This window comes from Triturus cristatus, chromosome 4_1, assembly GCF_964204655.1.
Source record: "Triturus cristatus chromosome 4_1, aTriCri1.1, whole genome shotgun sequence".
NCBI classification, from domain to species: domain Eukaryota; kingdom Metazoa; phylum Chordata; class Amphibia; order Caudata; family Salamandridae; genus Triturus; species Triturus cristatus.
The window spans coordinates 711,578,912-711,602,323 of record NC_140585.1 but is presented as its reverse complement, the minus strand read 5'-3'; the positions used below and the strand labels follow the sequence as shown (position 1 = coordinate 711,602,323).

The following is a 23,412-nucleotide window of genomic DNA, read 5'->3' as shown; positions in this document are numbered from 1 at the left end:
GCCTCTTGGACTTCTTGGATCGCTTCGACTTACCCGAAGACTTCGAGCCCGACGAGCGATGATGATGACTGCGGCTCCGCGACCGGTCCTTGGACCTCCTCCTGGACCGGGACCGTGAGCGGCGCGGAGCCGAGTGCCGAAGCTCGAGAAGCTTACGGGACCGCTCCCGCCTAGCCTTCGAAGTGAAGGCCTGACAGTCGGGGCACGACTCCGTGTCGTGGTCGACCCCCAGGCAGTAAAGGCACCGGCGATGGTGATCAGTCACCGACATCAGGCGATGACAGGCGTCACAGGCCTTAAATCCAGGCATCCTACCGGCACCAGAGTCGAGTCGACAAAGACCAAAAAGAGTCAAAAAAGTTTTAGTCAAAAAGTGACTAAAGGGGTAAGCTCTTCCCGGATTGGCGCTGTCTGGCGCGGAAAAAAGAAGACCTGACGTCAGCGCGCGAGGCCGGCGTCTAAGTACTCCGACGACGTCATTCTGGCGCACGACGCCGACGACGGACGCGGAGCTGCAGACGACGCCTAGCGACACGTAAGGGGTATTGCTGACGAAAAATCTTTCTGGATCCAGCCTGACGCCTGGGGACATTCTAAGGTGAGGAATCTAACTAACGTGTTTCTTTCAGATATGCTTGCTAAACAGGTTCTCATCTTAGCAGGCAGACAACATGAAAAGTGCGCAGGCTAAGGATATGTTACTCAATGCTGTTGTAGCTTCTGTATTTTTAATCCCAAATCCCTTCCATTCATTTGTGGAAGCAAGTGACAGAGTTGTATGGGCAAGTAATTAATCTGTAAATTGACGCATACGTCCTACGTGACCCACGGTACCTCTGAAGATCTGATAACATAGTTTCTTAACAACCATTAAGAAGCTGATTGACATGGGAGGGGAGGAGTTTAGCTGAATGAATGTTCTGTCCCTTGATTCCCAACATGGGGAAGTTTAAAAAGCAGGAAGGAAACAGGAGAAAGGAAGCAACAATGACCATCATCTGTAAGTCCTGCATGTCATGCTGTACGTCTGTTGAGACGCCGCACGTACTCCTACATGTGAATGAACTCTTGAATGAATGTCCTGCACATTATGTCACATAACTCGTCTTCGATGAGCAACTGAGTTGGCCATGGCTTGAGCACATTGTCCCTTCCTGCCTTGCGAAAGCGAGAACCCATTTAAGGTAGTAGCTAGAGTGTCCTGACGGCTATTTAATGGACAAAATATGCCTAGGTATCTCGACACCCAAGAGATTCACTCTAAATGTGGTAACGGATTGGGTGCCATGAAGCAGTGGTGTAGCTAAGCTTTATGACACCAATGGCAGCGCCTGCGTTTGCTGCACGAGGCAGGAGAATGGAAGATCGGGAGGGGGTGAGGGGGAGCGTGTGACGGCGATGGCTGCAGATAAGAGCGGGGGAAGGCTGCCGCCCCAAAAACTCATACCACCTTGGGCTGACCGCCCCCCGCACCCCCGCTTGCTACGTCACATTAATGAACCTTAGGTGAACACCATAGACCAAGCAATTTACGGGTGTCCTTCATCCAGTCAGATGTGTGGACGTAACTAATGCAAAGGTACTCTGCTACCCCATTAAAGACATGATCAAAATATTCAGCCCTTTATAAGTGAGAGAGATGTGATGACAGTCAATGATTTTTTAATCTGCTCACATCACAGAAAGCTAGAGGACCTAGGTGGAAATCAATGTGATACCCATGAAGAAGCTGGAAAGCAGAAGAGTCAGCTCACCTGTCAGGAAAACAATATCCGCTGCTAACCTTCATGTCTAGCAGACACCAAAACCAGTTGCTGCAGATTACCTAAACTAGATTTGCCACGGACCTATGGGGCACACATTTTTCAATTGTAGGGCTGGTTAATAGGATTAGGTTCACCCTCTACTAGGTATTTTTTCAATTTACGACTGCGTGTCAATAAAATCCGGCAACCATTAGATGGCAGCCCTCATATTCCCAACCCTGAGTAAGGGATGGGGCACTCTTTTTTTATCTTTGCTTTTGGTCCTGATGAAACGCCAAGGATCCCTCCTGGACCACTGAGACGTGAAACATTTCGACCTACACGACCCACACTACCTGCACTGGTCATTAAATTGTTTTTCCTCATCATTTGGTGCTAACAATTGATAAATTGCTTTTATCCCTACCAGGGGGAACCCGGAATAAATCGTTTTTTGGGTACTCCTATGGTATTTTAAAATCACGACATCACGTGTACCACACCCCCACACTTACTATAACAGCTTTTGAACAAAAGATCGCCACTAAAGAGCTCTCTTGCGGGACCCATGGGGTACTGCAGCACTGACCCACCTGAAAACACCCACTATTAGATATGGTTACCTACTGTTATTCGCAAATTTGTTCACGGGAGCAAGAGTACTGAACCTCTCCGAGGCTCCCTGTCCCCCACCCCTTATTGTGCATTTTGGCATACTTCAGAGTATTCTGAATGCCACCGCAAGACTCCTATTTAACCTTCACGTGGCACTCACATCTCACCTCGCCTCAGAGAGCTCGACTGGCTTCCCATTTTACAAAAGCAGTCAATTCAAGCTTCGCACACACACCTACAAAGCCCTGCACAACATTGGACCAGCATACCTGAACAGCATCATACACTTTCACCAACCTGCTAGACACCTACACTAAGCCACAATCTCATACGCACCCCCCCCACCCCCGCTTTTACAAAAGCATTGCAGGAGTTCCCTCGTTCCCCTACATGCCACCCAAAACATGGAACAAACTCCCACAACACATCAGAGCTTCCACCTCACTTATTGAGTTCTGTAAGAAGCTGAAGACCTGGCTCTTTGGATAACTTTGCAGGACCACATACTGACACACCAGCTCAAGTGCAGGACACCCTCAATGGTGAAAGCGTGCTCTAAAAGTCACTTAACATTATAGGATTGGCGATAAGAGTGTCAGCCCCTGATTAAGCAAGACAGCCTTTTGCAACTAGCACACCAAAAAGTTTAATAAACGTAAATAGAAATCTGGTCCAAATGGTTCACTTTAAAGCTTATTTTTCAAATATTCAAAACAAAGCGTAATTGATTTCGGCATCTCGAGAATGGATACAGTACTTCATGTTAACTCAGCTCTAAAACCTTAGGGCTGTTCAGTCCACAGTCAGCATCATATCAGTTCTAAACTATTTTACTTAATCATTCATGACTAACTGGTCAATATCTACTAAGCACATATAGGATACCCGTTGGAAAATATTAACAATTAATAAGTACTCAACCATTGTGGCGCAACATCTTATTACAAACAGGAAACCCTAGTGGTGCCCTCCCCAACACGGTTTCCTTGTGACAAACTGAACAAGCATTTGCAATGCAATAGGGCTCGCATTGCGAGAGTTAGAGCGATTGGCATTGTAAATGACAATGTGTTTTAATCTGATGAGTCGGATATTGTAACATTTACACAGTATATAAATTGAATGCGTGAGAGAGTGCTTCAGAATGCAGTTCCTGAAATCTTAGAACCAATAAATTATGATTTAAGATTTTTTTTTTTAACTATGGAGGAAGGAATTGCTAACTTGATTGAAATGCTATATTTCGATAGTGAGGTTAATGTACAAAACATTGAATGTAAAAGACGCAAAACCCCCACTGGCATTTTTATGCATGTTGCAGCTATTGTAAGGTAAAATGCCTAGTAAATTTGCATCCAGCTCCTTATCTACATTGTTTTTCCAAGTCCTCTAGCCTGAAGTACACAGGACGTACTTAGCTTGCAGCCGCACTCTATGAGCCCTTGCAGTTTGCTGCAGGAAAGGTCTCCAGCGCAGAGAGAAAAAAAGAGAGAACTATGTTTTTCTCCAGGTGAATCTCCTGCGGCAACGTGACAACCTCTCACCAGCAGAACATGCAATCCCTGGAGAAAGCAATACCTTTTTGTTCCTGCAATAGCATGCTCACATGTTAAGGTTCTGATGCTTTTATTTACCAACCCAATGCATTGTAGTACTTGTAGTGTTGATTTATTTTAGCTAAATCAATTGGACTAACCCAACTGAAAGTAATGAAAAGTAATGAATAGTTAAAGGAGGGCATAGGACAGTAACCCAGAGCACCAGCTGACATAAAATCGTCTGAGAAGAGTAACTAAAATGGTGGCATAGAAAAGTATGTGTGCTTAATCTGATAATACGATTTCCCAAACCCTGCAAGGTTAACAGCATAACTGTGATAACATGACATTTACACAGTATGCATATGAATGCGTGAGAAAGTGCTTCAGAATGCAGTTTGTGAAACCTTATAACCAATAAACTATTGCTTATGATGATTTTTTGAACTACAGAATGTGTGGGCAATAGAAGTGTTACGTGAATGAAATGTTATATGCCAATAGTGAGGTTAATGTACAAAACACTGCAAGTAAAAGCTCCAAGGCCGCATGGGGAGGTGGAGGCAGCCCTTAAAGTTACCTCAATATACTAGTGCCTCAGACCTAAAAAGGTGGTACTTTCAAAGACAAAAAGTATATATGGTTTGTGTGAGGTGGTCTCAAATATTTGCCACTTCTTTTAAAGATGGATGTGATGGGTAAACAGCTTAACTTTCTTCTGGAACAGAATTTCCAGAGGAATGCCGTGCTAACAACGTTTCTTTATTCACCCATTACAAAACCAACCATGAACCTTCTTGGAAAGGGCACTGTTCATTTGTTCCCAGTATGTTTAACAATAAGTGTTCTGCTTTTTATAAATCGAATTGCGATACTCGCTTCTGTTTGCTTGGACATCTTTTAGCTGCGTCACATCTTTATTTCTGAGCTAACTCTTCACTTAATATGAAAACTCTGACCGAGCAGGGCTGATCCCGCATTGAGAGCTCCGGCTCATGCAGTTGCTTCCAATAGTGTCACCGGTCACTAACAGAATGTTCGCCTCAGCGAGTGTGAGAGCAAACTTGTGCTGAGGACTGAGGCCTCACTACAGGTGGCATTAACGATTTGGCAGTTTCAATGCCTTTTCCACCGCACTGTGATCGCGCATCTACATTTGTAGGGTCTTTTGCGAAGTCCAAGCAGGCTCTGGCCCTTACAGAGAAGTCGGGGTATGGCGCCTCCACAAACCAGTACGTTCCTGGGTGGGTGGGGAGTTGTTACTTCTGGAGTAGCAGGGACACTCTTGGAGCTATGCCGGTTGGAGAAGAAAGACGGCATCTCTCGTTCACCTCTAGATGCTGGAGAGGCCAGGGCTTCCTCAGTGGGACGTCTATATTGAAACTGCTCTTAAGAGATAGTTTATTAGAGGCATGCACAGAAGAATCTCTGGTAGCTGGTGGAGCTCAAACTGAAACAAATCCATTTCTTCCGCCTGCTAGCACCGTGGCCCGCCTCACAGGCAACTTCACTTCCTCTTTGTACCGTCTAGTGCAATAGACACATTGTTGCTGTTGTGAAGTCATGTGGACGCTCCAAACACAGCCATTGGCACATCACGGCCGGAAGTGCTGTGCGTGAAAGCGCGGCTTAATTTTTTTTTATAATGTAACTGTAAATATGGCCAGCCTGTATAAAGAAAGCCGCGTGAAGTAATGCAGACGCCCGAGCCATAGCCCTTGGTGCATCACGGCCGGGAAAAGAACAATGCGTGCAAGTGTGTCCGCAGTGCTTTAAAAACAATAAAGTTTCTAACAGTAAATACGGTCAAAACAAGAAGTCAGCCAGCCTGTATAATCAAAGGCACGCAGCCGCAAGTCATGCCTCTCTGCTTCGGGAGAAGAACCGTGCGTGCAAGTGCATCCTCAACGCTTTAAAAACAAGCGCTCGCCAGGCATCCGCTGTTTATTTTTGCATCGCACTTTCACTTTAAAGTGAAAGCGAAATGCAAAAATAAACCCGCGGCGCCATGTCTCCTTTTTTGTCTGGCCCAATCAGAGGATTGGCGCGTGCAAGGCAGCGTGACGAAGCTTCTGATAAGAAACTTCGTCACGACAGCAGTAATGCAGGCGATCTAGTCCGGATAGGCCGGGCAAAAAATCCAAAGGGAGGCAACGAAAAACCCTCCTTTCCAATGGGAAGCCAGCGTTTACCATAAACGCTGACGCTACCCACTGGGGCGGGGCTTGGAGTCTCCTTCTGAAACTCCTCATCGACAATAAATCTCGCCGAGCGAGCTACGCATGTGTGCAGCCACGCTAGGCGAGACCTAGCAATGACAGCAGCGCCTATTTAACTAGGACAAACAGGACGATCACACCACAGCTGTCTGATTCTAGCTACACAAAAGTCAGGAAGATGTTAGGGGTGTGAGAAGTTGGCCTGATATATGATGTCACTAGTTCTAGTGTACACCTTGTACCAGTCCAAACAACCCTTATGGTGATTGGTTGTAAAGTCAACCTTATAGACCAGCTATCCTAGTGGTAGCATGGACAAGAGCAGTCTTGGGCTAAACTCTGTATGGCATGTAAAGCCAGCTGTTATACCAGTTGCAATCCCTTGAATACCAAATGAAAGGACACCACAACAGATATATTATAAAAATAGAATGTATTTATTCTAGTCACAATACCCTCAGCACTCTTTATGAGATTCGAGGTAAGTACAACACAGTCTTATTTAAGCATACACAAGTCACACAGGTAAGTAATACAGTTAGGCCCTAGGGGCCACACAAACAATATACTAAGTAAGTGGTACAAGAACCACTGTCACGAACACAGGTTAGGCCTAGGCCTAGGGAATCACTCGGGCTACACTATCAATATCAGTTGCTAGGCAGTGGGAGGCCCACGGGATTCAGGTGCAGAGTGGAAACACTCATGCGTATTGCGTTAAAGTCGATAGAAATAGTAATGTTTAGAAATTAAGAGTTTTAGGACACTTCCGAAGGAACTAGGAGTTAGAGACTTGGAAACTAGACCCTAGGATAGTCAATACCCTTGTGAGCACCGGAGTACTCAAGTTACCTAGCCCCCGGGCTGCGGGTGCATAGGTGTGAACTTGCGTCGGGTTTCGTCGTCGACTCCTATGGATGCCTGAAGAAAAGATGCTGACAGGCAGTCAGTGAAGAGTGTCCGGTGGATTCCAAGGATGGAATCAAGAAGGAGGATACCTGCAAGCAGAGGGGACAGAGTCTAGGTCACCAACCAGGAGCCAGGAAGGAACCAGGAAGGAACCAGGCGATGTTGTGAAGATGCAGGTGAAGAGGTGAAGCTTGTCGCAACAGCCACGGGTACCAGGAGGCGAGCTGTCCCATGAGGGCTCTTGCTGTCGGCGGCGTCGATGTCGAGTTTGGACACAACAAGCCTTGGCAAGCGCAACCCACGCAGAATGAAGGATTCGCTTCTGTTGCAGACCAGGAAGGCCTGAGGTGCTTCTCTTTCACAGGGAAGCAAGGGCCAGTCTGGAGGAGCCAAACCAGTGGTGGAAAGTCAAAGGTTCGTCGTCACAGAGGTTACTAGCCAACGGGCAAGCAACCGGACAGACGCGTCGAGCAGGAAAATGCAGAAGGGCCCCACGCAGAACTCGTGGAGTGTGGAGGGCTGCTCTTCGGTGCAGATGGCGCTCGAGGTTGGGGCTTCTCAATCCCCAGAGCACAACCTCGAGGATGCCTCAGAAGCTGCGCTGGAAGCAAGTAGCCAATTTTCCCAGGTAGCCGGTCCCACGTCTCTCGTCGCCTCCACAGATCTCAGCTTTGCTGTGGATGTGGATCAGGGTCGGAGAAATCTGGAAGTCAAGGCGCTGGTCGGGCTCTGCAGTCGGTTCCTCGTAGAACGTTGGGCAAAGCAAACGGCAGGTCACTTGATGGTGCCTGTTTGCACAGGGTGGCCATTCCTTGGCCACAAGGGAGATTCTTCAGTCTTCTTCCGTAGTCGGAAGTCGAAGGTCCAGAGTTTCTGTTCAAGTTTCAGTTATCAGGATAATCCAAAGTCCTAGGGACTCAGCTCCCACTCTTATACTAATCTGGGGGGCTGGGTTACCTGCTAGGTCCCTCCTATGGGTGGGACCAGGGAGGGGGGTGGTTACACCCCCTTCCCTTTGTCCAGTTTCGCGCCAGGACTGGGGCTGGAGTGCCCCAGCACCGGTTTGAACCGGACTATGCATGGGACACCTTGTGTGCCCCAGGCAGTGTCTCGTTTCATTCATCCCTCCCTGCCCCAATACACTAAGTCCTGTCTAGGGTGGTGCTAGCACCTCCCAAGGCAGGAAACCTATTGTCCAAGCCTCCCTCGCTGGAAGGAGTCCCAGCGGCAGGAGATCAGACTTGTGTCTGTGGCAGCAGCATCCATTTTGTGATGCTGGGGCTCTGGTTAACTTTAACCGGGTAGTAGGTCTTCAACAGGTCTTCTCCCTCTAGAAGGGAGGAATACTATCCTCATCGCCAGAAATGGTGTGGGGGTAGTATTCCAAAGTGTTAGACACCTTACACGACATGTTTTGATAAAGCCAAACCATAGTTACCATAACCGCGAGGATTATAAGGCACTTTAAGAGTATATGGTAGGCGATATCATAGAACAGCTATAAGGACATGGTTCCGTAAGCTGCAGACAGGCTCAGCTCATGCTAGAGCACCATCTCACATGTTACCAAGCACTCTGCCTTCAGGATTGTTAAGGCCTGCCATAGGGGTGACTGATAGGTTACCCAACTGTCTATATATAAGGTAGGTATAGGAATACTACACCTAAGCGAGGGGTGATTACACGACCTTGCCCCAGCTGAGTGATCAGCCAGTTGTGTCATAATGGAAGGCCAGCCAGGGGTGGCATAATACATGCTGCAGCCCCTGGTAGGCCTAGGGTACACCTATGCCCTGGGTACCTAAGGTACACTGTACGGGGCCCTAGAAGGTGATCCTTACCAATTGGGTTTTGTACCTAAAGTATATAGTGTGAATTTAGAGAGAGAACAGCTGGGCTGTGGGTCTGATTAGCAGGCCCACAGCCACATCTAAGTCGAAAACCAGTGAAGCAAAAGCAAAAAGTGGGGGTGAACATAGAAAGCAGACCCTACTCTCCTACAAGGGGAATTCCACAAAAAATGCTTGGACAACATTGGATCTGGCCTGGCTTGAGTGCAAACCAGTAACAATTTTAACAGAAAAGCAAAATAAAACAATTGTAAAGTGCAAAGCAAAAAATAAATAGTCATGTTCACAGCAAAAACAAACATTAACAGCAAAAACTCGTTTTACTTTTCAAAACAATACATACGCCGTTTCCCCCTCCTGAATAAAAGCAAAGATCTGTTGTCTCTTTGAACAATTTTGCAAAGTGCTTGTTAAACCGGGGGCTATTTCTAAAGTGAGTGTGATTAGTATTGCGGAGAATTTCTATGGGCAATCCAAAATATTAATGCAGTTGTCAAAACAAAAAAGAGTGATGCCCACACCGAAACTTCGCCAGTGATCACACAGATGTAAACAGCCGAATGACACACAAAACAAACAAGTTACTTACCTTCGGTAACGCTTTTTCTGGTGGATACAGTATCTGCCTGTGGATTCCTCACCTTGTGAATATCCCCTGCACCACCAACATTTGGAAACTTTTGTAGCTCTCCACGCTGACGAGGACGACGTCACAGAAGCACGGCTCCGCACGCGGCTCCGCTGATGTCACAGGATCCATAAGAGGACCTTGTCGGCGTGATGACGTCAGTTCCGCCCTTTTTTCCGTGCCTTCGAGGCACATGGACCGACTGACAACAATATATATACAGTATACACAGTACATAATATACAAACCAACACACACAGTGTGAAGACAATGCAGGAAGGCAAAAGAAATAACACACTTCCTTTGACAGTAATAAATAAACTTTGAAGCATCATCAGTATTGTAGGTATACAAGGGCGGACAACGGAGAGGCGGGTGGGTCAGTGAGGAATCCACAGGCAGATACTGTATCCACCAGAAAAAGCATTACCGAAGGTAAGTAACTTGTTCTTCTGATGGATACATCTGCCAGCGGATTCCTCACCTTGTGAAAAGATTCCCACAGCAGTCCCACTCCCGGAGGAGGGTGTCCACCCTTCTATACCAAACATTTCTGAAGGACGGAATGAGCAAAGTGACCGTCACTCCTCACCTCGGAATCCAAGCAGTAATGCTTCGAGAAAGTGTGGAGGGAGGCCCAAGTTGCCGCCCTACAAATGTCCTCCACAGGAACACCTCTAGATAAGGTAGATGTAGAAGACTTCGCCCCAATAGAATGAGCCCTTATACCCTCTGGAGGTTCCTTACCGGCCAAAGAATAACTTATCTTGATGCACAAGATAATCCATCTGGAAAGGATGCGCTTGTGCACCTCTCTGCCTTTGCTGCAGCCAACAAAGCCCACGAAGAGCTGGCCATCCACTCGAAAGTCTTTAGTCCCATCGAGTTAAAGCTCACCACCCTCTTAGGGTCCAAGCGGTGAAGCCGCACCCCCTCCTTGGAAGGGTGATGGGGAGGATAGAAGGTAGGAAGGGTAATGGACTGCCCCAGATAGAAAGGAGTTACCACCTTTGGCAGAAAAGCAGCTCTGGTCCTGAGTACCATTCTTTCAGCATGAATGGTCAAGAACAGGGGTTTTGAACTCAGAGCTTGAAGCTCACTTACCCTCCTTGCCGATGAGAAAAACTGTTTTGAAAGACAACAGCCTTAAGGGACACTTGTGCAATGGCTCAAAGGGAGAACCCATCAAGTAAGTTAAGACAAGATTTAAGTCCCATTGAGGCACAATAAATGGAGTGGGCGGAAATTTGTTGCTGAGCAAGGGAGAGAGCAAACTGAAGGATGTTGGATAAACGTGCCCTCAAAGGGACAATAGACTTCTCCCCACACAGATGGACACATTTGGACCATCTATAGGAATAGATGGACTTGGAGTGACGCCTGGCAGACAAAATTACGTCTACCACGTCAGGTGGGAGAGAAAAAGAATTCAGGTTGCCCCGTTCAATGTCCAGGCATGAAGGTGTAAGCTCTGGAGGTGGGGGTGTAGAACCTGCCCCTCCGACTGTGAGAGGAGGTCTGCCCTGAGAGGTAGACGGAGCGGAGGGCACGAGGAGAGGTGGAGAAGATCTGTATACCACACCCTTCTTGGCCAATCCAGGGCTATCAATATGACTTGGGCCCGGTCTTGGCGAATCTTCCTCAGAACCCGAGGAATCAAGTGTATGGGAGGAAACGCGTAAAGCAGATGCGAGTCCCATCTAAACTGAAACGCGTCCCTCAAAGCTCCCTGCATCGGATACTGGAGACTGCAGAATGACGGGCAGTGAGCGTTCTCGTGAGTGGCAAACAGTTCCACCCGAGGAGTTCCCCACGTTCGAAAGACGTGACGAACAACCTCTGGATGGAGCCTCCACTCATGGTCGGCAGAGAACTGCCGACTGAGACTGTCTGCACGCACGTTCAGAACCCTGGCCAGATGATTTGCCATCAGACAAATCTGATGATCCTGAACCCAGGACCAGAGACGGGAGCCTCTCTGCAGAGACAATGCGATCCCACTCCTCCCTGCTTGTTGACATACCACATTGCGGTAGTGTTGTCCGTCAGGACTTGAACCGACTGACCGCGGATGGAAGGGATGAAGGCCTTGAGTGCCAAACGTATCGCCCGCAATTCCAGAAGGTTGATGTGAAGCAAACTTTCCTCTGGAGACCAAAGACCCTTGATCTCCAGATCCCCCAGATGCGCACCCCACCCTAAAGTGGATGCATCCGTTATCACGGTTGCCACCGATGGAGGAAGATGGAAGGGCTTTCCTTGAGACAGATTTCCCTCCACGCTCCACCAAGACAGATCCGTTGCAGCTTTTCTGGAGATCCTCACAGACTCCCTGAGATCTCTCTTGTGCTGATACCACTGCCTGCGGAGGCACCACTGGAGCGCCCTCATGTGCCAGCGTGCATGGTTGACCAACAGAATGCAGGAAGCAAACAGACTGAGCAGACGAAGGACCTTCAGGACTGGAACGACCGCTCCATTGTAAAACAAGGGAATCATTTCCTGTATGCCGAGAATCCTTTGAGGATTAGGGAATGCCCGATACACAGTAGTGTCCAGTACCGCCCCTATGAACAGGTCGCGCTGAGAGGGCACCAGGTGAGATTTGGGCACGTTTATCGAGAAACCCAATTTGTACAACAGCTGGGTTGTAACCTGCAGATGATGAAGCACCTTCTCTGGCGACTCCGCTTTGATCAGACAGTCGTCCAGATAGGGAAAAACTGGAATCCCCGATCTTCTGAGATGGGCTGCCACCACTGCCATCACCTTGGTGAAGACTCGAGGTGCAGTAGTAAGACCAAACAGAAGGACCGCAAACTGATAATGTTGCGACCCCACCGTAAAACGGAGATACCTCCTGTGTGACTTCAGGATGGGGATGTGGAAATACCCATCCTGCAAGTCGATCGACACCATCCAGTCCTCCTGTTGCAGCGCTTGAAGAACCTGCGCAAGGGTGAGCATCTTGAACTTCTCTTGCTTCAGAAAAAGATTCAAGATCCTGAGGTCCAGGATTGGACGCAGCCTGCCATCCTTCTTCGGAATCAGGAAATACCGGGAGTAGTATCCCTGACCCCTTTCCTGCTCTGGAACCACCTCTATTGCACCTTTTTTCAGTAACGTTTGGACTTCCTCCCGCAGCAGAAGGTGGTGGTCCTCCGAGCAAGCACCTTGGCAAGGAGGGTAATTCGGAGGGAATTCCTGAAAGGGAAGAGCATACCCATTCTCTACAAGATTTATAACCCAAAGGTCTGTAGTGACCGATTCCCAATCTTGTAGATAATGGGTAAGCCGACCCCCCCCAAAGGAGCAACATGATCCAGAATGGTGGATCTAGGGCTGCTTTGCAATGGTGGGAGGGAGGGAGGGAGGGAGGGAGGAAGAGGAGGAGGAGGAGGAGAGCTGACGACCTCAAGCACGACCCCTGTTCCTGCCCCTGTAGTTCTTAAACAGGGTATTTTGCTGCTGCTGTTGCTGCTGCTGCTGAGGCTGCCTGTAGGTCCGAAAGGACGACCTCCCAAAACCTCTGTATCTCCTATAAGAAGAACCTCTAGGCTGTGCCTGCAGTCCCAGAGATTTGGCTGTGGCTTTGCTGTCTTTGAACCTTTCCAAGGCCGCATCCGCCTTTTTCCCAAACAGCCCAGAACCATCAAAAGGGAGGTCCAGAAGCGTTGCCTGGACATCAGGGGAGAACTCCGAAGATTTTAGCCAAGCACTCATCCTTGTGGCGACCGAGGAGCCCATAATCCTGGCAACAGAGTCCGCAGTGTCCAGGCCACTCTGGATAACCTGACGCGCAGCCGCCTGGGTGTCCGACAGGACTTCATTAAAGTTCTGCCTGTCCTCCTCAGATAACTTAGGAGCCAGCTGTTTAGCAAAATCCATGCGCGCGTGGATATAACGGCCCAAGAGACAGGTGGCATTTGTTGACTTTAAGGCCATACTCGCCAAGGAGAACACTTTCTTGGCCGATTTGTCGAGCTTTTTAGAGTCCCTGTCACTAGGAACCTGTGGAAAGGCCCCAGAAGACCTCTTTGAGCAGGCAGCCTGAACCACCAGACTTTCCGGAGAAGGATGGGAAGTAAGAAAGTCTGGATCACCTGGAGCCGCCCTGTACCTCCTAGCTACAGACTTAGATACTGCAGGAGCTGAAAAGGGCTTACGCCATACCTCCATGACTTGCTCAGTGATGGCCTCATTAAAGGGAAGTAAAGGCTCTACAATGGTGGAGCGAGAATGCAGAACCTCAGTAAGGATATTGGGTTTAAATTCAGCAGTTGGCAGCTGTAAATCCAAAAGCTCCGCTGCTTTCCTAATGACCGTGTGGTAAGGAGCCACATCCTTAGAGGGAGCATCAGTTGGAGGAGTAATCTCCCATTCCGGTGACAAATCAAGGCCACTCGCCTCTTTCAATTCCTCAAACAAGTCCTCTGACTCCATAAGCTCACCCTCTTCCATTTCTTCCACCTGGTGCCTTTGCTCCTCCAAAACTCTCTGTGCTTCTCGCCTGGACCTAATCCTCAGGACCGGCGTCGCTGCAACCGACTCCGACGGAGCCAGAGCCGGCGTCGAACACGGATCCGGAGGAGCAGCCGAAGTCGAACGAGGTCGAGCTGGAGCCAGAGAAGAAGGGAGCGGCGTCGACGTCCTCCACGCCGGGGAAATGCCAAGACGGCGTCGCTGGGAAGAATGGCATAAATGGAGCCTGAGCATAGGCCTGAGGAACCCCCAGATTAAAGGCCATTGGACCCATGGGACACGAAGGTGCTCCAGAGGGGTACATCGCTCTCGTAAAGACGCCATACATATCATTTAAGTAAAGCGATGGGTCTTGTCCCGGGCCTGGAAAGGGGGGGTAAGGTTCAGATTGAGGCATTACCGGACTCGGGCCAATCGGCGCCGACGGTGGAGCCAGTGGAGTCGAAGACTCATCAGGAGCTGGAGCCTCTTCAACCGGAGCCGGAGAATGCGTCGGCGTCGGTGATGGAGCCGGAGCCAGAGAGCGATCCGGAGAAGCCGCAGGCGAAGTCAGGCAAACAGGAGAAGCAGGATTTGACACAGGAGAGGGAGAAACATACTCCTTACGACGTCGAGGAGTAGACAAAGTCGATCTCGGGGCAGTCTCCTTATCCGAACGGCGTCGAGAGCCATGCCTCTTCTTCTTTTTATGTTTCTTTGACTTAGAAGCATGACCCGACGTCTACTTCGACCCCGACCTGGACCTCGACCTGGACCTCGATCTTGAGCGTCTTCGACCTCTTTTTCTCTTTTTTCATCTTCGCTATAAATAGCTTAGCTTCTCTTTCCTTTAAGGCCTTTGGATTCATCTTGCGGCAGCAAGAGCATCCCTCGACGTTGTGATCCGACGACAGGCACCAGACACAATCCTCGTGTGGATCCGTGATGGACATGTGCTTACCACACTCTCTGCATGGCTGGAATCCAGACTTCTTTGTCGACATCTTGGAACAAGAAGCAAAAAGAAAGTAGAAACACCAGCAGAAACACAAAGTAACTAGCCAAAGCTACGGAGAGTCACAGAAAACCGTTAGCATCGACGGCGTGGAAAAAAGGGAACTGACGTCATCACGCCGACGAGGTCCTCTTATGGATCCAGTGACGTCAGCGCGGAGCTGTGCTTCTGTCACGTCGTCCTCGTCGGCGTGGAGAGCTACAAAAGTTTCCGAATGTTGCTGGCGCAGGGGATATTCACAAGGTGAGGAATCCACTGGCAGATGTATCCATCAGAACTGATAGTACTCTATGAAGGCATTCAATCATATGGAGTGGGGCTACCCATTCAAAGCTCTGGTAAGGCAGGCGTGGATCCAGTCATGAAGGTGTATATTAAATACAATTTTGTTCACCCCTAACCTAAACTCATCATCAACTGTCATCCCTCGCAACCACTTTAAATGTCTCGGAGCATTAGGCAAGGCTGTCTTCTATGGCCCTTGGTCTTTGCCTAGACATTGGATGCTCTGAACCAAAAGATAAATGCAGACAATATTCAAGGCATTAAAACAGTGGCAAGCCATCACAAAGTGATACTGTTAGAGGATGGCATAATGTGTTTCCTGATTGACCCCGACTGCTTGCTACAGAGTATCAAGCTGCAACTGAACAACACTGTAGATATGGGGTTCTGAAAGGTTAGAGATTCATGTGTGGACCCGTTTCAAAGACCCGATTATGAGTTTGGTGGTGTGGGAGTAGCCTCCCCGCAGGCGGTGCAGTACAAAGGCTCATATGAGAGCCTCAGACTTGTGCCGCTACGCGACCGCAAATGCACGTTTCTGGACCCAAGGACCGCCAAACTCTTAATTAGGTCATAAGACTGCAGTCAGGGTCAGATAGGGATAGCAAATAGACCCAGGCACTAAAATAAAAGTGGCCCCTTAGCAAATCACATAGCTAGAAATGTGGCCCACTTTCCAAATGGAAGCAGCTTTGAACATGCAAAGACGCTGTATTGCAAGACAGGGAAGACTGTGCATTTGTGCTTGCTGAAGGCAATGTTTGTGGTAATATCTGGAATATCAACAGAAAAAACAGCTGACCAGGACATAAAACAGGCCCACTAACAGCCAAAACACATTCCACACACTGACCTGCCAGACCAGCCTTTCTGGCACTGCTAGATTGCTCTATAGGCCAGTCCGACCCTGAACACAGTGGACTGAAGGTCGGATAGGATACTTGGGCATTGATCTCCCTAAAAAAAAACAAGGATATGCAGTTGCAATTTCCTGGGCTTACTAGATATATTCTTGTAAAACCAACACACATGGGTGGGGGGGGGGGGGGGGGGGTATGGAAATATCCTGGTTTTGTAAGATTGCCAGTATCAGTCGACCTTGTAACACAAGCTTTGCCCTTAATAATTTCTAGCTCTATATTCAACAACACATAGAAAAAAATTGAATTGTACCTGTGGAATGGCTTACATGCTAGAGTCAATTGATTGTCTATACTCGATATATGTGGATAAAAATGAAATCTTATATGTGAAATGGTAAGCAAGCTAGAGTCACTAAATAGATCAATTCTATATCAACCAGTAAGAAACCGGGTAAGGCTTGCCTGTAGAAAAATACATCTGTGCAGCCCAATTATGCTCAGCCCTGTAGAGGTCTTTTCCTGCACCTAAAGAAAACATGGGTCCCACTCAAGCAATCATACTCTGTCATACTACTTTACCATGTTCTAGGGCTAACCAATGCATCTAGGAAAAATATGGGAACTGCGGTAACTATCACAATCCCATTATTTCAGAAAGGAAATAGAGTCTCCCAATTTGGAGCCCTTACATATTACCTGTCCCCACTGACACCTGTAGAATATAACCATGACTTCCACTCTGGTCCTGTTGATAATAGTTTTGCAACATAGAAAGGAACTGCACCTTTTAGGTTAGAAGTTATTTTTTTATAAAAGCAAATTCAAGGATTTTATCTCTTGCATTGGCCTTTTTCATCTCACTCTTTGAGATAACTACTGCTTGCTCCAACTGGGACACTTGGTTAGATTACCTGAAAACAAGGAAGGGGTCTACAGGAGTTATACATATATAAAGGACCTATCCATTTACTAAAAATCTAAGGAGGAGTCACAACCCTGTCAAGGAACTTATTTTGCCGGGAACCTTGAAAATTCATAAGTATGTAGAAAAATGGGAGGAAGAATTAGATAGGTCCATCCCAAAGGTTACTTGGGTCCATCATTTGGACCATGGATGGCAATACTGCCATGTGCACAATGTAATGAAAATACTTAGAGTTGAACAAGATAGTGTGTGACCCTGGTGTTCATGTATGCTATTCCTGGGGGCTCAGATTGGTTTTGGTGATGTGGTCACATAAGTATCCTGGTGCACATGTGGTGGTCCTGTCTAAAGATGCAGTATTTCTGGTGGGTGCTATAATTAGACAGACGGCAGAGATAGAGTTAATGATGATACCGCCTGACACTCTGATGTTGTTTGCTCACACTGCTAATGAAGTATCTTCATTATGTTTTATTGTAGAAGTGAAAAAATAAAGTTGTGAAAAAAACAGATAATGCTAAGTTCGAAAAGCTGAACTTTATCCATGAAAAACATTTTGAGCTAGTTCCATAGCACTTCCCTCAAAGCCCAAACCAACTCTGTTTTGACATCTCTGCGCCAATATTTCTGACTTTAAAAAAAATACTGGTCATTTTAATTTCAGCAAATATAGAATTCACCTGTAAGGGAGGGCTGAAGACATCGTATCACTGACTTTTCAACACTTAAATATGTATTTCTGTAGTTCTGGTATATTATGCTTCAAGCTTTGCAAATGTGATCTTTTAAACATTAGTTAGTCTCTTAGGCACCCCAGAACACCTTGCACGGCCTCATCAGGTTCATAGTATCCAACGCTACAGGTTCTGGTTGCGAACATGCACACTATTCCACTTTAATTCCATTTCTTTCATCAACATAAGTTTTTACATTTCAAACTTGGATTATCCATGGTTTATGTTTCACTAATACTATACTACATTCTGTGCTTGGAGAATTAGTCGTTAGTTAAGAGCTTTGAAAGAGCAAGCAAAGGAGACTCAATGTACGTTCGGCTTGCCACTTTAACTCATATCAGAACTCATAAAGCACATATACTCAATATGCTTTTCTGAAAAAGAAAACCTTCAGATCTAGTATATCATAGTTCACTCAAGTCCCATTAGTAAACTGGAGACATCCACCTTTTGTTTACACAAGAACTGTAAAGATGTTCCTAAAGCGGACAACCCTCCATTGTTTCCCCTCCAGGGAACTTGTTACAGCTTTCCATTTGGACGGCCAGACACAAACACATGACTCCTGAAATGTGTGACCCCTGAAATAACTCAAAATGCAACAGTACCCCTTAGGCAGAAATAATAGCATAAGCAGGCTAGAGAAGGGTAATCAAAAGAAGACAGTCTAGGAAAACAGCACAATCTGAATGGCCACTTCCCCTTTGATCACTAGCAGGACAATCTGTTCTCTGCCACCAATCAGTACTATTGCCTAGGCCTTGTAAAGAGGGGGGCAGGAGGAGGAGCAGAGGTATCTGCGAATCATGTGCTGGCTCTGCATCAGACACCATTTCAGGAATTATTCCTGAGTGCTACCGCAGAAACAACAATGGCGTCTCAAATCCAAGCATCGCTGCACTAATCCGGGATCCTTCATCAGGTAGGAGAGCCCGATACACTGCTAGTACATGAAAATTCATGTGAGCAGTGGATGGGACAGGGCCCCACTTCATTAAGTAGGAGTTACAGTTATCCGCAATAATGCAAACTATCCAAACAAGCAATCGTTCAGAACAATTAAAAAATGAAAAAGTCACTCCTTTTAAGCACAGTTTTCACTTGAGAAATACTAGTTTACATTTTTTCAGCACTAACATCTGGCAGAAAGACGAAAATAAACAGCTTACATCTTAAAAAATGAACAAATGATTTGCAACTACAATGGCTAAGCCATTGTGTAGTGGTGAACATAAACGTACTGCATCATTCTCTAACTAATGCCGTTCTCTTCCTGAAACATTTCTCTAAAATGTGCAGAATGTTAACAGACAATAGAACCCGCCAATCTTTGCTAAAACCGGTGTGAGTTCACTGTGAGCTTTGCAAAATTGCTGGATTTCAGGAGAATCATTAACACAGTATATAAAGTAATGGCACCCGGACTGAAAATACAGGGCTCGTGAAAGCATGCTGGGAAAGCACAAAAACAAGACAGGACAAAAAAAGCATAAACTTACCTTCAGGTCATCTTTTGTATTGAAACTCTCAAGAAGTTGCTGGTAATGCCGGTCAGTCATCTGTCGCAACAGTGACAGGAGTGAGGCCACAAACTCTCCCTGAAACAAACCAAGAAACCAGTTAATGAGCAATTTACATCAACGGTGACAATATTGTCTCACAAATTCTCATGAACAAAGAGTAGACCTGCGGATAGACCGATCAAAGAAAACAGCCTTGCATCCAGATGAGACAGGCATAACCCTTTATGAGACAGCCCTTCACCAACTCGTAGCCAAAGGAACATTCTAAAGCGAGACGTCCTATTCGTCACTGATTTAATGCTTCTGATAATGGCAAATAAAAGAAAGAAACACCAAAGGAGTGGGTCTATGTGATTTTTAGGTCTGCTGATCCATTGTTATAGATGCTTTAAAATATACACAGATTGGCCATTGCCTTCACCCAGAGAAGTATTTCCTCAGTTCATTCTATTGGCTATTTGGTGTATCGTTCTGCCTCGTGTAGAGAGCTTGCATTGCAATGCACGAGAGACTATTTCACACCTTCAAAGCACACTGAATCATTGCACGGTAAATGATTTCAGGGTTGCAACGCATTTCGAAGCTTTTCTTTTTTTTTGTGTGAAGCCGACTTTTTATGGTTCACTCAGGGCTCCAAACTCTAAGCCAGACCTATTGGCGTTTGACAATGCTTATTGTTTAGGAATGTAGAATGTAAAACGTTTCTCACGTACACTTAGGACAGCCATGAAACGAACAATGGCATATTCATAGGTTGATCGAGGCAGATTAATTATATCAGCCCCCGCCTTTTCCAGCCCCCAATGCTACAAGGTACCGACATTTTCTTCAGTCTGCTTTCTAACATTCCTTCTCCTGTCTTCAAATTGAAACAAAAGTGGTTGCAGGAAGTGCTTTAAAAAGTCTCCATCCATGTTCACCAAGCCAACCAGTCATTGACAGTCTCTACATTCAGCTATTGATCGTGCCTTTAGTCATCACCACAAGAAATTTAAGTCACAATCATTCTTTCTCAGGTACTTGTCTTTCCACCAAAAAACCTATACAACAATCGACATTTGTTTTCTGTGGCCACTTTAAGCAAATTAAGCAGCGCTTAATTTGTAAAGAAAACGCCATGGCCCTTGTCAGGAGGCCACTGCAGCTTGCACTGCCCCTGCCAGTGCTGCTAAAGACAGAAGCAACACAACTACTACCCATCACAATCTTACAAGCGTAATAATTCAGAATATGTTAGGCTCCTAAATCTATAAGAATGGCTTGGGCAGGAGGTAATAGTCATGTTTATTATGTATTGAATTATTAAACAACTATTGTTTTTGGGGGGTGCTAGAGGGCGCACAGCGGAATGGCTGCCATCTAAGACAGCTCCGCCGGTCATGCTCAAAATGTGGTGACAAGAAAGAAATGTGGGGTGGAAACTGGCTGTAAACGGCTGAACATGAGGTCGGAATAAATTGGCCATGCAGCGATTGGAGTGTGGGGCAGGTAACGAGCCTACACTATCGTTAAATCGTGCCAGAAGGCTGGGAGCGCGGCGCGGCCTGCCGGGGACAAGATGACGGCACCCTGAAGACTCACAGTATTGGAGGGTACAGAGCGACGAGCGGAGGAGTGCCTGGTCGGAGTAGGAGGGTGTTCTGCTCACGCTGTGGAGGTGAGGACCGGGACTCCTCCGCGCTATAGCTGCGCGCAATTCACGTTGAATTGAACACGGGAGACTGCTGGGTCCCGAGTGATGGCGCAAAATGGCGGCTGCCACTAACGGCGGTGGCCCTCGCTGGGGTAAGCGCGAACTGGTGATCGGCATGGCGTAGTCTCGATTCAGCGGAGCCCCCAAGTTAGATCGTCATGCGCACTGCCCAGCTGTGATGAGAGGACATACATACTCCCTGCGGGCGCGACGTGATGCTACCAGCTCCTGAGAGGGCAGTGTCACCCTGGTTTGTACAACATAACACGCGACCCGGGGTGGTGAATGGAGAAGCTGCTTATATGACGGCTGTACTTCTGAGTGCGACCCCCAGTAGCTCGGGTGTGGAAATGTTGTGGAGGATGAATTGGGTCGGCTAGTGTTTCTATAGTCCGCTTCCCTATGTGTTATGAGGACGGCGACCGGTGAGCCGGTCATAGAGAGGTACATCTGTTCCTGGGGCGCATTGCTCTGCCCCTGGAGGGGTTATGCAATATGTGGAGGAGTGATTGACTGATGGTGGGAAAGCTCTTGCATTAGGACGCCCGTCGCTGTTGGGGCTTGTAGGAGAGTAGGGTCTGCTTTCTATGTTCACCCCCACTTTTTGCTTTTGCTTTACTGGTTTTCGACTTAGATGTGGCTGTGGGCCTGCTAATCAGACCCACAGCCCTGCTGTTCTCTCTCTAAATTAATACTATGTACTTTAGGTGCATAATCCATTTGGATAGGATCACCTTATTGGCCTCTGTACAGTGTACCTTAGGTACCCAGGGCATAGGTGTACCCTAGGCCTACCAGGGGCTGCAGCATGTATTATGCCACCCCTGGCCTGGCCTTCCATTATGACACAACTGGCTGATCACTCAGCTGGGGCAAGGTTGTGTAATCACCCCTTGCTTAGGTGTAGTATTCCTATACCTACCGTAGATATAGACACATGTGTACCTATCAGCCACTCCTATGGCAGGCCTTAACAATCCTGGAGGCATAGTGCTTGGTACCATGTGAGATGGTGCTCTAGCATGAGCTGAGCCTGTCTGCAGCTTTCGGAACCATGTCCTTATAGCTGTTCTATGATATAGCCTACCATATACTCTTAAAGTGCCTTATAATCTTAAACGGTTATGGTAACTATGGTTTGGCTGTATCAAAACATGTTGTGTAAGGTGTCTAACACTTTGGAATAATACCCCCATCCCATTTCTGGAGATGAGGATATTATCCCTCCCTTCTAGAGGGAGAAGACATGTTGAAACCTACTTACCCGGTTAAAGTTAACCAGAGCCCCAGCATCACAAAATGGATGCTGCTGCCACGACACAAGTCTGACCTCCTGCTGCTGGGAGTGATCCCGGCAAGGGAGTCTTGGACAATAGGTTTCCTGCCTTGGGAGGTGCGAGCACCACCCTAGACAGGCCTTAGTGTATTGGGGCAGGGAGGGATGAATGAAACGAGACACTGCCTGGGGCACACAAGGTGTCCCATGCATAGTCCAGTTCAAACCGGTGCTGGGGCACACCAGCCCCAGTCCTGGCACGAAACTGGACAAAGGGAAGGGGGTGTAACCACCCCCCTCCCAGGTCCCACCCATAAGGCGTGACCTAGCAGGCAACCCAGCCCCCCAGATTAGTATAAGAGTGGTAGCTGGGCCCCAGGAGATTAGATTATCCTAAACCTGCAACTTGAACAGAAACTCTGGACCTTCGACGAAAGAAGAAGACTGAAGAACCTCCCTTGTGGCCAAGGAGTGGCTACCCTGTGCAAACAGGCACCATCAAGAGACTTACCCTTTGCTTTGCTGAAGTTCTACGAGGGACCGACTGCAGAGCCCGACCAGAGCCTTGACTTCCAGACATCTCCGACCCTGATCCACATCCACAGCCGAGCTGAGATCCGTGGAGGCGACGTGAGACGTGGGACCGGCTACCTGGGAAAAGTGGCGAGTATCTTCCAGCGCAGCTTCTGAGGCACCCTCGAAGTTGTGCACCGGGGATTGAGAAGCCCCAACCCCAAGCACCATCTGCACCGAAGATCAGCCCCCCACACTCCACGAGTCCTGCGTGGGGCCCTTCTGCATTTTCCTGCTTGCAGCGTCTGTCCGGTTGCTTGCCCGTTGGCTAGCGGCCTCTGCGACGACAGACCCTTGAATCTTCACTGCTGGTTTGGCTCCTCCAGACTGGCTTCCGCTCCTCTGCAAAAGAGAAGCACCCCTGACCTTCCTGGTCTGCACCAGAAGCAAGTCCTCCGTTCTTCGTGGGTTCCGCTTGCCAAGGCTTGGTGAGTCCTAGTTCGACTTCGACGCCGCCGACAGCAAGAGCCTTTGTGGGACAGCTCGCCTCCTGGTCCTGGTCGTCCTCGACGTCTCCTGGTACCCGTGGCTGCTGCGACAAGCTTCACCCTTCACCT

At 47.7% G+C, this 23,412-nt stretch overlaps 1 protein-coding gene across 3 annotated transcripts in view; it reads right to left on the bottom strand.

The window, feature by feature from the left end:
- DOCK4 (dedicator of cytokinesis 4) overlaps window positions 1-23,412 on the bottom strand; it is a 1,768,257-nt gene that overhangs the window by 817,198 nt on the left and 927,647 nt on the right. For all 3 annotated transcript variants that reach the window (XM_085653188.1, XM_085653189.1, XM_085653190.1), the window contains exon 26: window positions 19,290-19,388. In XM_085653188.1, the coding sequence (XP_085509314.1) occupies window positions 19,290-19,388 (99 nt within the window). The remainder of the gene's footprint in view (window positions 1-19,289; window positions 19,389-23,412) is intronic.